We start from the raw sequence: 14,343 nt of genomic DNA, 5'->3' as shown, positions 1-14,343 counted from the left end.
ACCTAGGACTACTGCTCTGCTCCTTTCTCATGGCCTGCACCTGAGGGAGCCTTTTAAGCCTCCCAGTCTCCCTCAGGTGTAGGTAACTTTCCTTAACAAGCTGCAGTGTGCCGTTTTGTTCCTCTGCAGCCCTCTTCTTCGTCCCAGTACCATGGAAATTATGGGACGTTAAGTCCATAATACCCAAATCAGTTTTTCTAACTTCTTCTATTTTACAATAAACTATTAGAAAATTGGGGTCTTGGGGGCAGGTACAAAAGGGGGTTTCCCATTCCTCCCGACCTGCTTCCCCATCATGTGATCCTCCCGCAGTGCACCACCCCCAGGGTCTGGATCAGAAAGTGTCTGCCATTCCCTGGCCACATGAGAAGGGTCCCTGGCCAGGTTTCGTGTGTGAATCATCTCTGATTCATCATAGACGTTAGAGGTCCGGGGAAGCAAGGGGATGGAGGCAGAAGCTGGAACAAGAGGGCCTGGGACCCTGAAAGGACATTGTCTTCCAAATGGGTGCAGGTCCCAGACTTGCAAAGTATAACAGGGTCTGGAATCCCAAGAATAACCAAGATTGAGAAAGAGAAATCATATGTTTGGCAGGCGAGTGAACCAAGCAGATACGATAACGAATTGTGAGTCTGGGACCAACAAACCATATGAGAAGCCGAGAATAAGAGGGTCTACGACCGTGAGCGTGAAGGGAGCGAAAAAGGAAGAGTTATATGCTTGGCAGGGGACGTGTGCCAAGTTGGTGAGATAAAGAACTGTGAAGTTAAGCACTATATTCTTGTGAATTGACCAGAGACATTTACCCAAAAGGACACAGCTCAGAGGCCCAAAAGGAAGGAAAGTGGAATAAGTAGAAGTCTAGGGAAACATTTCTATTGGATGGAACCACCATGAACATTTTACTTTGTGAAGAGATCATCATCCTTGCACAGTTATTTTAAGGTATTTGTGTTAGGGACAGAGGTAGGCTTTTGAGACACGACAGTGACAGACATTTTGGATTTGGACATCCCGACAGTTTCACACATTTCCTTTGAGGCAGGGGAAAGCCCGCTTAGCATTAGGAATAGAGAGGCATTTTTCCAACCCTTTCTTGATCAATCAATGTTTATACCAAAGATTATGCCACCAGTGTGTCCGAGCCTTACTTCTGCACCCTTACAATTCCTTCTCTACAGGCCACAAATCCAAATAAACCTTTTTCAAAAATGTCCCAGACAACACTTAATTTCCACACACTCTGTTGTCAACCCACCAGTGAGAAGACAAATGGGGAGAAGGGGAAGGGCCGGCCAAGGAGAAGATCAGCCACCGATACTCCAAACATAGTGATCTTGCCTAGATAGACACTGGCTGCTTCCTAGTCAACAAATCCAATGAGTGTGTGAAGAATGAGTTCTGGGCCTGTGCCTTAACAATCATATCTACCATATTGTAAAGACCAAAGACCGGAGGGCGGGTGTCTGTACTCCTGCTCTCTATATGGTAGAGGAGAGGCACAGAGGACCCCAACCAAGATTCTCTATTGTTGGTAGCAATGGAGGAGCAATCAAGGAGGTGATGCAGGCTGGTCTTAAGTAACTGTAGTCCCCAAGCCCCCACAAAGGAATGTCCACACACTAAATTAGTTAAAACACAGTCTTCATATAAATAAGGTTCAAGGTTATATACACAATCACAATAATACACTTTGTGCTCCGACAATTCTAGAATGGCAAATATATACAGTTCTAGGTGATATCACGATTACTCAAATTCCATTAAAATGCATCAACGATACTCAGTTCAAATAGCATACGAATCAACACAGCACAGCGTTATCAACCATAGATTCAGGAGGAAAACAAGTTGGTTGGACGATTGGCAGAATACCGAGCCCCTACCGTCAGCCACAATTCTGTATGATGACCCCCCCCCACCTGGGCAACCTGTAAATGAAGATGCACTACAAGCCCAGTCAAGATATTGTCTATCATGGTCTTTTCTCCTTCTATAAAAAGTTCTACTGCCCCAATGTACCTGGTTTCAAAGAGTTCTTTGATGAGTCGTCGATAGGCCCTTCTTGAGCATGCTCCCTTTAAAGCAGGAGCCGCAGGTCGTTGAGATTTGGTGAAGAAATGAGGCGAACATTGTCGTAAAGGGAGCAGCTCCGATCTTTGCGGTGCTCGTTGACAAAAGCTTGTGAAAGTCCTCTGAAGAGGAGGTGTGCGGTGCACCTCGACGACAAGTGTTTGTTACTGCAAAGAGTCAATGAAGAACTTTGGCCCAGCAAGGAAGTAGAGTCGTCTGGCGTCGGCAAACGTGACGCGGCCACGGCTGGCTTCAATAGCTTCGTCTGCGTCTGAGCTCTTCGGGAGGGAGGAAACCCATCAGCGGATTCTCCTTGGTCGTCGGTGACCTGGACCTTCTCCAGCAGGATGAAAGCGGTCAACGAGGGGGAACAAGGGAGTCCTTGGATCAAATCTTAGGCAAAGGAGCAATGCAGCTCCGGTCAGCGATGGCGGTCGTCGATGGTGAAGGACGGCTGTCTGGTGCTTCTCTTCGTTCTCCTCGGTGGTCCCCTTCTCCGGTCAGCAGCCTTTCGTAGGTCTGTCTACCAGGGAACTTTGGCAAAGATCAGCTGGTGCACAATGGTCCCTCGTAGCTCGGGGAGAGGTCTCCTAGCCAGGTCCTCTCTTGGATCAGTTCCTTGAAGGCACAACAGCTTTCAGATTAGCGATGGACAGCAGCAGCAGTTCTTCTTCCAGTGGGCCGCAAAGTTAATCAGTTTCAATTCAGCTTCTGAACGGCGTCAGTTTTGATGTCAGTTTTCTGCTTCTGAACGATTTCTAGCAGTGAGAGGCCCCCAGATATACTGTTGATCTCCCATTCACTCTCCTGGGTCACACTCGGGCAACCAATCACTCAGAAGGGCATACAGACTGATTCCAATGACAGGGCCTAGGCATCCCAAAATGGAGGATGCGCATGGCACCTGCCAATTCAGCACAGAGCTGCCACCAGCCCATACCCTGCTCTGTGGGCCACACACAGGTGCCCAAAAACATACACTAGGAGTATAGGGTCATACTCCCACCCATGGGAGCCATAAGGGTATCCTGAGGGTCTGTTCACCAAACCCAATACAAGAAGAGCCGCACCGCCAGGAGTCCCACATGAACTCCTGCGCGGAAAACAAGTCAAAACACATAATAAAACAATAAAGGACAAGGATTCAGAAGCCCTGCCCCTCTGATGCATTTCCAGCATCACACATATCCCATCGGATTACCTTGCCACATACAATCGAGCAGTTTAACCTTCTCTTAATTGTTTTTATATTATTATTATTAGCGGACCTAGCTTCAAGAAGCAAAAGAACGCTTTACAGAGTTATACACCAATACAGATACATAACGGAGCACTTTATACAGGTGCCCAACATTACAGATGTATAATGGAGCACTTTTCAGTGGTAGCAGCAGAACATATATACAGCGGGGCTAGGATACAGAGGGGGGGCAGAATAGGGGTACAACTGTACCGGGTAGAAACGGGCGTGTGACATCTAGCGGGTCAGATGGCACGAGGGGCGACGTGATGGACTAGGTGTTGAGGAGGAGAGACTCCTTGATGAGGTGGATCTTGAATTCTCTTCTGAATTGTAAGAGTGTGGGGGCGAGTGTGATGCCGATGGGGAGGAGGTTCCATAGTCTTGGGGCGTAGGCAGAGAAGGCTGGTTTTCTAGTCCTTTCCTTTTTCAGCAGAGGATTTCAAGTCTGCACGTGTTCTGGCTTCTGGTGGTGCGCTGCCCGCCATAGATGCAGAGTTACTCAGCGAGGTGGCTGGGTGACTTGAGGGTGACTGCATTATAGATGATGCAGCAAGACTGGAAGGTGATTCATGCATGTAGTAGGAGGCATTGAAGGTCGATGAGGGCCGGGTTGATGCAGTCGTATGCATAGACTCTTGATGAGGCATGTGGCAGCAGAAGGGGACAATGGACTTTCTCTGGATGAAAGGATATGCAGATTGTGAAGTGTCAAAAATGGCCTCTCCCAGAAGGAAGGGGGCGGATTGCTTCAGAACTGCCAGGAGGAAAAGGAGGCAGGGACAGACAACCATTTGTGGATTCACAAGCACAGAAAGCATATTTTATAAAAGACTGATAAATGACTGTGCAAATTTGTAATAATTATAGAACAGCATTGTTAATGTGATTTTTGGGTGCACATTTTAAGAGATTCCAGAACTCTGTGCGATGTTCTGGGAAGGCACAGTGAAAATTCTGGTTTTGCAGCAAATGTATTTATGTCAGAAACATGAAACTTCACACACTTATGTCCATATATAATGCGCACATGTGTACAAATTTTGGATAAAGTAGAGATTGTGTCCCGGACAATAAGTGCAAAATTCTGTCAAATCCAGACCCAAGATCCTACAGCGACGGGGCTTGGAAGAGTATTTGCTCCACAAAATATGTGAGCTATGTATGTTATTGGTATACAGATTGCACACATGTAAATACGTATTATACCAAAAGTAGATTTTTTGTTCAAAAGGCAAAGGGGAGGATGTTCTACCTCATAAAACTACATCATCATGGTGACACCCTGTTTTCTCCTCCAATCAAGGGAGAGAGCAGACTCTAGCCAATAGACTACCTAGGAGGTGCGCTTAGGATAATTCAGCATCCACACCCCTTTATCAAATGCATAAATAGAAACAGCTGAGGACTTAGAAGGATACAGATCCACCCACCATCCCGATCTTGGCAAAGCACCTTTAGAGAGAACTATCCATATTCCAGACTCCAGAAACTTTGCAAGCAGAAAGGCCCATCCTATAGCTGAACCATTTTCAGCTAGGCCTCAAAATTCCAGAAACCAGAATTCACCCCAGAAACTTAAAGGGGAAACAAAAGGAACAGCCAGGCTGTGCTGTAACTGCTGTCTGCCCAAGAATTATCTTCAGAACCAGAAGGGCAGATTAAACCCAATCTTGTGCCGTGCTGCGACCAGAGAGCCATTGCAGATCCAGTCCATTCGTGCTGTGCCGTGCAGACCAGAGCACCTTGCTGTCCAGTCCTACCGTGCTGTGTCCAGAGCGCCTTGCTGATCGCTGAACCAGTCCAGTCCGGTGTGCCCAGCAGTCTGTCCCAGAACCAGATCCCTGACGGTTCCATTCAAAACATTGGTAGCGAGTATCCATAGTATAGGATTGTCACTAGCCTATGTACTGTCCATAGTAATCCCTATCCAAATCCATCCTATCTTCTATCCAGAACTGCATTGTTAGAATTATTTTGAATTGCCTGAAATCTCTCTCATCCCTACCATCTTCCATCTGTAATAATAGTGTTAAAATTATCTTTGTGCTGATATATTGCATCTTAAGAAGGCAAGCGTCTCAGCTGGCAGTTGCCTTGATCAAGTGGCTGAGCTCCCGTGTAGCAATTGCTTCTTCATAGTCTCCCCTAGTGTAAAGAAACCATGTTTGTCTTTTAAAAGCGCATCCCTGTTTCTCATTGTTGCACCTATCTCAGAAAAAAGACCTCCACGAAAACATCCATAACTTCTTCAAATTTTATGCTAGAAACGTCTGCTTGTAGCTAACATCCACAGCTTTCTATAGAACCCAAAACCGCATTCCAAATCCTTATAGTTCTCCCGCCATCGTGATTACTGCGCGTGGAAAAGTTTGCTGCAAATTTTCGTTTCGGCAAAATATAACACGTGTAAAATAGCTTTTTCATTGCACCCAACCTCAAATTTCAGTTTGCAAATTGCTTATTGGTATCAAATTATTGCTAGTACTTTGTCTGGAATGAACTATTATTAATTGTATAGATGAAATGAATTGGAAATGAATTGTATATTCCTCTTCAATATCTTAAAATAATTGAATGTTTTAGGAATGTATTTAGATTGAATGAATGTATGGATGCGTGATACATAGGATGCTTTTTTATAACATAACTGATTAAAATGTTTAATGATTTTTTACATATTCAAATCAAAATAAAATGAAATGATTTGATTTTTCTACCTTTCTGCCTTTCTTCTTCATAATAGTCTCCTTCTCCTGGCATCACCCTATGTTTCATTGTATGTTCTCACCTCAAGGCGCCAGTGATTGTTGAGGTTCCCACCTTGGGTTTTGTATAGTGTTTGTCAGCAACCATACAAGGCGGCTCCCATTAGAAATTAAACAATTTCAGTGAATTAAACCAGATTTAGTGTTTTACCCAATTCATTCAAAGACAACTTTAAACCATTTTGACATTTTGCCAATCAACTCGGTTTCTCTCTTGTGTTTGCTAGGCGGGGAAATTGGGATTGATATATTTGCTTGAATTCTGCATTCCTGAAACCTGTTCTCTCTCCTTCTATCTCTCTACATTGCATATTGGGGGGGTTGAGGGGTGTGCAGGGGGGGAAATAGTAACCACACTGCTATTTGATTTGAATATACACCCAAAAGTATTATTTCTGTGCTGCAGTGTTTTTGCTCATCATTACTCCTTGTGATTAAAGAGATTGCTTAGTGTGACATCACCCCATTGGTGATTATTGCATACCCATTCAAAATAGTGTGATTATATTGTGAAAAACAAATAAATATTTTAACTTTGCAAACCAGCCCGATTCCTGGTTCAGTGTGACCGGGGGTGGAGGGGCTTGAACGGTTTGGTAAGATGCTGTTTGTGCGAGTGAGGGACATGGTGTTGACCAGGTTGCTGAAGTCTCTGATGAAGGCAATGTTGGGTGGGCTGTTGATGGGATGGAAGGTGACTGTGCTTGTCGGGGAGAGCGGGAAGTGTCAGGAGAGGACTTCAAAAGGAGACAATGTTGTCAACGTCAAGTCTGATGCAGGGCTACAAGGTCTTGTGTATGACTCCAAGGTCTCTGCCCGTCTTGTTCGGCTGGTATCTGTGCTGTATACTGTAGCTGTCGGGGACAAGGACGTCTAGGATGTAGGTGGAGGTGGGTGTCAGCCATGTCTCGGTGATGAAGATGGTGTTGGGTTTGTGTGTAGTGATGAGGTCAGCGATGTCTGCTGCATTGGTGATAGCTGAACAGACGTTTGCGAGCATCAACTTCTGTGTTGTGGACGGTGAAGGGGTCTTGACAGGCTCGAGGCTGATGTGGCTGAGGTCACTGCATTGCAGAGTCCATGCCTTAGAGGAGGGGCGATGTTGTTGACGTTGTCTGGTGATGGTGGAGATGGCCTGTGGGGACGGAGGGAGAAAACACATGTTGGCGCTTGCTTACTTGTTGCCCGAGCAGGGGTTCTGGTCCTGGGTCCTTCCCCTGCCCTAGGTCCAAACTGGAATTGCCAGTTTTCTTCATCTGCCCTTATATAGATTGTATTAATGTTGTGTTTTATCTGTTGCCCTATGTAGCCTGTTCTTGCTTTCTTTGTTCAAGGTGACAGGATGGTCTCTTAAAAGGTATATTAGGCTGGCTTCTTCTGAGTTTCTGTACAGTTTTAAAGTCACCGGTCATCCCTGCAGCAGTTAAGAAATGGGCAGAAAATCTATGCTGCACAAAGCACTCGCACTGGGATGCATGAACAAAAAATAAACCCGAGGCACACAATTGGTTAAATAATTCCTATGCAATAAGGGATTCTGACAAGGAAGAATAAAGTTGGATTGCACATGTCCACAAGAAAGTGTGATTTGGAGAACAAGTTAAAATTGGCAATTCCAGAAGTTGTGGGATCAAACAGAGCCTTACAGATTCAAAATAGGCAAGGTGGCAAGAAATACCCGCAACTACAGAATTTCGGCAAGGCACTCGGATGTGGGTCTTTGTTACAGCGCATGGGGCTGGTTATATCGGTCAAGTGCCTAAAAGCCCCTGCACGTCTGTGCTCTGCGAGTACTGAAAAATAAACAAAAAAGGTATTAGAAGTGTATGTATTCTGGTCAGTCTGTAAACAGAACCCAGGGTAGGTACCATAGATTGTGACGTTCCTTTTAATTTAACACATCAAGAAATCTGAAGTTAGAATAATGGGCCTAGTAATACAATTTATTTAAGCGTAATTTGACCACACATTGATTCGAATGACCGCATTGTAGTTGATTCTATGACCTGGATGTACCAAACAGTGGTAACACTACTCTGTGGTGGTCTACTTGTAGCCCATCTAGGACAAGTGTAGTCAAAACATTTCCTTTCAAGTCGATGCAATGCATTAGTTGGAAAGCAGGATACAAAGCACTTCACCAAGGCATGCCCGGATCAGACGAGTACACAGGCGCTTAATCTGGGGTGCCCGGATCAGACGAGTACACAGGCTCTTAATCTGGGGTGCCCGGATCAGACGAGTACACAGGCGCTTCATCTGGGGTGCCAGGATCAGACGAGTACACAGGCGCTTCATTTGCGGTGCCAGGATCAGACGAGTACACGGGGGCTTAATTTGGGGGCATTTTTCTTAGCACTGCACACTGCCTATTGAATGTACTTTTGTCTGATACAGGATTTTGCGTTTAACAAGGAAGGAAAAGAGGTGAGGGGGGGACACATGACGTGCTCATGTACACTGTCAAATTAAAGAGATGTTTGCGTGTAATTTCTGGCTTTCACCTTGAGATTAAAGAATAATAACAGGATCAGAGCTATGCTGCTAGAGCCACAATTAAGCGGCTTAAGCACAGCTAACCCGTAGTCTCAGCCAATTAGATGAAAATACTTCTCCGCAATGGTTTCAGTAATTATCGGCATTTCGTGGTTTAGTAAAGTCACAGAGAAATGAAGTAGGAGGGCAAGGAGGTACTTCTGAAGGACAAAAAGAAACCTTTGAAGGAAGAGATGTGAAGGTTAAAAGAACTGGCCCAACAGTGCAGGGCTTTCCATTAAATGGGAGGCTGCTGCACCCTGCACAGGGGATCTAGGCAGATGTGATGAAGTCACTGTTGCCAAACTAGCACTGTGTGGCAGCGCACCCATCCGCTCCATGATGTGACCCCCCTGGGGACGTCAAAGCGGGGTTCCCCCTGAGCCCCCACAGATTTCGCGCAAGACAGTCCCGAGAGACCTGAAGCAGCAAAGGGATTTCCCATTGATCAATGCTGGAAAGTCCATAACCGAGTTAGACATTTTATAGAGGGCTGTGGTCGCTGCCCTATAGTTAAGGTGAGTCAGAGACATAGGAACCCCTAAAAATTCTATTAATAACGTTTGATTCGAGTAACGGATTTGGGTGAAATTTCGAAAGTGATTAAAAGTCTGCGGGCCCCCCCAGACTGCAAAGTTCCATAAATATTTGTTAAAAAATAAAGTTATTAAGCGTCAACAGATTTATTTTTTTCCAAACATTTCCCATTCATTTTCCAATAGACAAAAAAGGTCAATTCTTGCCAAAGCGCACAGCCTAAACCACTGGACGGATTTGGACCAGGGCTGAAACACGGGCACGAAGCGTCGACTTGCGATCCACTCATGGGTTGGGGTTATGCTTCATTGGAACGTCAAGCACTCCATCACAACGGAACATAGCTATATCCCACCCGGGACCATGCCAACCCACCTCCATACATCTGCAACAAAAACTGCTTGGTTTGACCCAACCAAATACACATTTCCACGACCACCACCAATAGAATACAGTTGGGTTAAAACAAGTTAGTCTTTATTCATTTTATCCAAATTAAATTGACTGAAAACAAGTAATGATATATTTGCAACTTAAAAGTGGCTGACCAGATGTCCTGCGTGCGCATGTAGCCTTAAGAATATCTATTTTATTGTAAAGTTGAAACAGAACACTGTTTTTGAAGAGTACAAATATCTTTGTTTCGATCATGTAGAGCTTACTATTGAAATAGGAACATCATATTTTTCAATTCTGTGTTAAAGCCAAAAACTAAACCTAGATTGCCCTTGCAAATGTGTGCCCACAATAAAGAGTCGCTTTGTAATTTGTCCCCGAATCCCTGGTAGTAAAAATTGCAAAGCTAAAATGTAGCAAGCAACAAAGAAAAGATAAAAGCAATTCAAAGACACTGAACATAAGAAAATCAAGTTTCTATTCGTAAGAGCTGTTCAACGGGGACAAGCTTCATTTTACATAGGCTACAAATCATGTAAGCAAAATTGACAGTATTGCAATAATATGTATGCAAATATGTGCTTGACGAGAAACTATGTGCCACATTGATATTCAAGTTGACACAGACAGCCCATTTTTTGGCTTTCAATACAGAAAAGTATTTATTTTATTGCAATGTACATTATTTAGGTATTTTGCCAATGGGCACTAAAATAAATATTTTGTTTTCCAAATGTAAATAGATCCATCATAAGGATGTGAGTGTTCCATGGCAACCATCTTCCCGTGGATGGGTTCTTAAACCAGAACTGGAGCATAGTCATCAAAATCGAACAGTCATACATATTCTGGGATGATTGCGCAGCCCCAGTTTGCCCACGTGCGGTTCCCATCATCTGCACCAACAAGCAAGCCTTTATGCAATGAAGATAGGCGGATTGCAACGTTTTGGGGGGGGGGGGGGGGGTCGATGTGAAATGAAGCTTTTTCCTCACAAACGGAATGCCATGTTCTTCAATAGAAAACACAATTGAATTATGTTTTACTCCACAAAGCTTTGACTTTCACAATTCAAGTACTGCTCATGAACAGAATCAGAAAGATTGCATGGAATGCGACAGTTGACCTAAGAATTCAAACTATGGCTTGTAGTAAACATTGTGTTCTTCCACTGATTGTATGCGCCAAAAGTTTCTGTTGAATTAAGAAATATGACGACTTGGTAAATTCCCAACTGAGTAATTATTGAAAACTGTACGTTGTTTTCTTCTTTTTGCAAAAAGAGCAAACTTTTACTGTGCGTGTGCATGTTGATCTTCCGGGTTTTTGCGTTGGCTAACGTGTTGTTGATGACAGGGTACGTTCGGCTACGCTGTGCACCGTCATGTGAAGAGGCATATCACATCGGTTTGTCAAGTTGATTTCAACTTGAGGGGCGGTTGATATGATTTACTGCTGCGAGGGCGCTTGAACTTATGGCTACAATCAACAGATAGGATTATCACAAGATGGTGGTTTCCAACCTGTGAGCAAATGTCATAAAATCGAAGGTAATATGCATTTGAAAAAAAAAATCTTATTGATCCATATATGCCCAGAAATACTTGTCCTATACATTGGGCCAATACAATTCCTGAGTGAACGTCCCCTTTAGGTATGTTGGAAAATACTCTAGTGACTATTGGGATTTTGTGATCACGTGTCTGGGAGAAAAACTGTGCTACCTTTTGATTTCACTTCTGTCTTAGCTAAAATGAAATAACTTTCTCTTATGCAATGTACCTTACTACACAAACACTCCAGAAAGAGAATATGTATGCTTTCTTTAGCTGCTGCCACGACGGGATAATGAATCCCGCCAATGTTGTGGTGGGACCGGGGGGCCCTGGCAGGGTTCCGGCTCAACCCCACTTTTAGCACTGCTGGTACGTCACCCTATCTAAGGTAAAGCCTGGCTGCCACCTTATGCCAAGCACAGCCTCAAAAGACATTATGCTATTGTATGCCTGGTACAGCAACATAGGAAAGGTATTACTTTGTGGCTGTTGACATCATATGCCAAATGCAGCCTCAAGTGCACCATTAATGCCAGCCATAATCATGGTTTGTAAGCTAGGTCCCAACATAAGTAGGGGTTTCCATTTGCAGCCTTGAATGCCTAATATTATCATAAGCTTGTATGTAAGCTATACCCTCACTTGGGTTCTACGAGTGCACGTTCACCCCCACAGGGGCATCTTGGCCTACTGACATAACAGAGGTTTACAGTTATCCAACTTAATGTTACTTGTATTATGGACCTGCTGGGATTCAAACCTGTGACCATGAGATCAAACAGACAACTGTAGTGGATGCATTAGTCCACTGAGCCAGAGACCCAGCGACGTTGCTTCATCGAAGATTACTACACAAAAATTCACTTCAAAGCATTTCTTTTGAATGTTTTGCTTAGCTTATTTCATAAAGGGTTCCCTTCCATTCCACCCAACCCTCCAACCCCATCCTTATATCCCATATCCTAGAATGTACGTATTTATATCACTCCCCCAAAAAGTAAATGCATCGGAGTGAATGACCACAAAGTAATGTATTGCCCGAGATAGTTGACTTGTCTCAACTTATAGGTCTATGTGTCTAGTTACTTTTGCTAAGCGTTTGGATGCTTTCTTTGTCGTCTCCCGTGACGACCGTGATGTACTACAGATTGGGACAAATGGTAATGTTTTTGGCTGTAATGGTTTGCTTTGAACGATTTATTTTGTAAGACAATAAAAATAGTATATTTAAAAATATATATATGGACAGGTATTGCCGTCGAAGAAAAATTATTTTACAGGTATTGTCATGAAATACCCGATACACGAAATGCCGTTAGTGAAGGCTAAGTAGTGGAGAGAAGGGATGCCATGGCCTTCTTCTGCTCTGCCCCCGCCGTGCTAACCATCCCATGATCAGCTCCGTCTCGTCCACCGAGGAACTGGATGCCAGTGCAGAGCCTTCTCACCCCACAAGCCCACGTGGTTCTTCCACCCTAGTGCACAGATACAGGTAGCCCGGATAGTGGCACAGACGAATTATGAATCATAAGGATCCCCAAAGGTTTAATTGCCATGTCAAATGTCTTTATGCCTCAGTGTATTTGTATGAGCCAACATATTGGAGTGCAAGGCCAAATATCACGAAAAACCAGAGTCAACAATCTGATGCGCATCTGTGGGATCTCTCGTGTCTGCTGTGAATACTCCTGATAAATAGCAACAGGGAATGTACAGGGTTAATACAGGGTTAATATGTGAATATTTATGAGGACTCTAGATTGTTTCAGCACATCACACCGGACTCTCAGACAATCGAAAATGTCAAGTTATTGGACAAATACTCAAGTAGAAAGAAGAGTGTACAGTATCTTCAAAAGCCAATTTTAAAATGTACTTACAGTCTGGTCTGTAGCCGTCACTTAGAGGCGTCCTTTTCACCAACAAACTATTGCAAACAAAAAAAAACACATTTATGTATGAAAAAGATTTCAGATATCAAATAATGCACGAGGTGTATTTCTGGACGTTCCTGTATGGTGGTTGAATGGATGAGTTGCTCACCTGGCCACCTTGATCATTTTCGGTTTGTACTTTTGTAATTGATTAAGCAGGGCCTTCATAGTCCTCCCAGTCCCAATAATGTCCTTAACAACAAAATGACAAGAATCAACAAAAGACATTTAAAACAATGGTCTGAAGGATTCATGTGCCTGTTTCAAAATTCAGAATAGTTTCACAATCACATATTTACAAAACAATCGGCCACAATGGATTACATGCCGGACATATGTTGAACTGCCTGCTCATAACAAAATGCCTCCCAAGTTGTAAACTTGCGAGATACAAATAAAAGCAGCAGCACGGATTGTTAAAACACTGGGCCTCATAAGTGTGGCGGGCCAGAAACAAGGGTCCCAGGAAGCTCACTGGCAGCCTTGTTTCCAGACCGCCAAACTACGAGTATGCCCGCCGGGGCCGCTACGCCCGACAGGTCTGACCCTGCTGGACAAGCGGCCCCAGCTGGCAGAGTTGCTATGGAAGCACCAGCACTATCAGCAACAGTGCTGGTGCTTCTGAGTCCCCATTACCTATAGGACTCCATGGGAATGGGACTTACAAAATCCGGCGCCTGATTTCCTGCGCCGCTGGGATCCTAATCCAGATTCGGTGTTACAGGGGTTGGTGGCAACCGCCCAGTGGCACTGGTGGGTTACCGCCAACCTCGTAATGAGGCCCACTTTGTTGCTGCACCATTTACATCAACTATGATATAACTATAGCTTATGAGACAATACTTCTGTTTTCCATGATGGAGAAGGTGCTGTGCTTAAACATTACACATCATAAACAATACAATAAGACAAGGGGAACTTTTTTTGCAAGCTCACTCTTGGACCTCCGCGACTTAATGCAACTAAATGTTTTGCAGTGTCGCAATGGTGCGTGCAGAAAAACGAAGACACAGAGTTCCCCTACTCCGTTTGTCAAAAAAGAAAAAGTTCTGCACACATCTGTTACTCGCCATAGTGATGATTAAGTTCCAAACAAAATGCTTTTCATTATTCATCACATATTTTATTGGTGGCCCATAGAGGACATGTGTTTCAGCACCCTAAATGTGCCTTTTTCAAATCTGGGCACTAGTAATTGTTTGATATACTATATACAGAAAAACAATATGTGCACATTCCATAGTTGGAAGCAAAAACGAGAACGCAGATCAAATTAAGTGAAGTATAAGGCAGAATGAATTCCC

At 44.0% G+C, this 14,343-nt stretch overlaps 1 protein-coding gene across 1 annotated transcript in view; it reads right to left on the bottom strand.

Moving 5' to 3' along the window:
- PRTFDC1 (phosphoribosyl transferase domain containing 1) overlaps positions 1-14,343 on the bottom strand; it is a 394,648-nt gene that overhangs the window by 62,468 nt on the left and 317,837 nt on the right. The window contains exons 6-7 of the mRNA XM_069648160.1: positions 13,149-13,231; positions 12,986-13,032 (exon numbers count right to left, since the gene is read on the bottom strand). Coding sequence (XP_069504261.1) covers positions 12,986-13,032; positions 13,149-13,231 — 130 coding nt within the window. The remainder of the gene's footprint in view (positions 1-12,985; positions 13,033-13,148; positions 13,232-14,343) is intronic.

This window comes from Ambystoma mexicanum, chromosome 2q (assembly GCF_040938575.1).
Source record: "Ambystoma mexicanum isolate Mex_15411 chromosome 2q, UKY_AmexF1_1, whole genome shotgun sequence".
NCBI lineage: Eukaryota > Metazoa > Chordata > Amphibia > Caudata > Ambystomatidae > Ambystoma > Ambystoma mexicanum.
The sequence above is the reverse complement of the archived record's forward strand: the minus strand, read 5'-3'. Positions and strand labels throughout refer to the sequence as shown.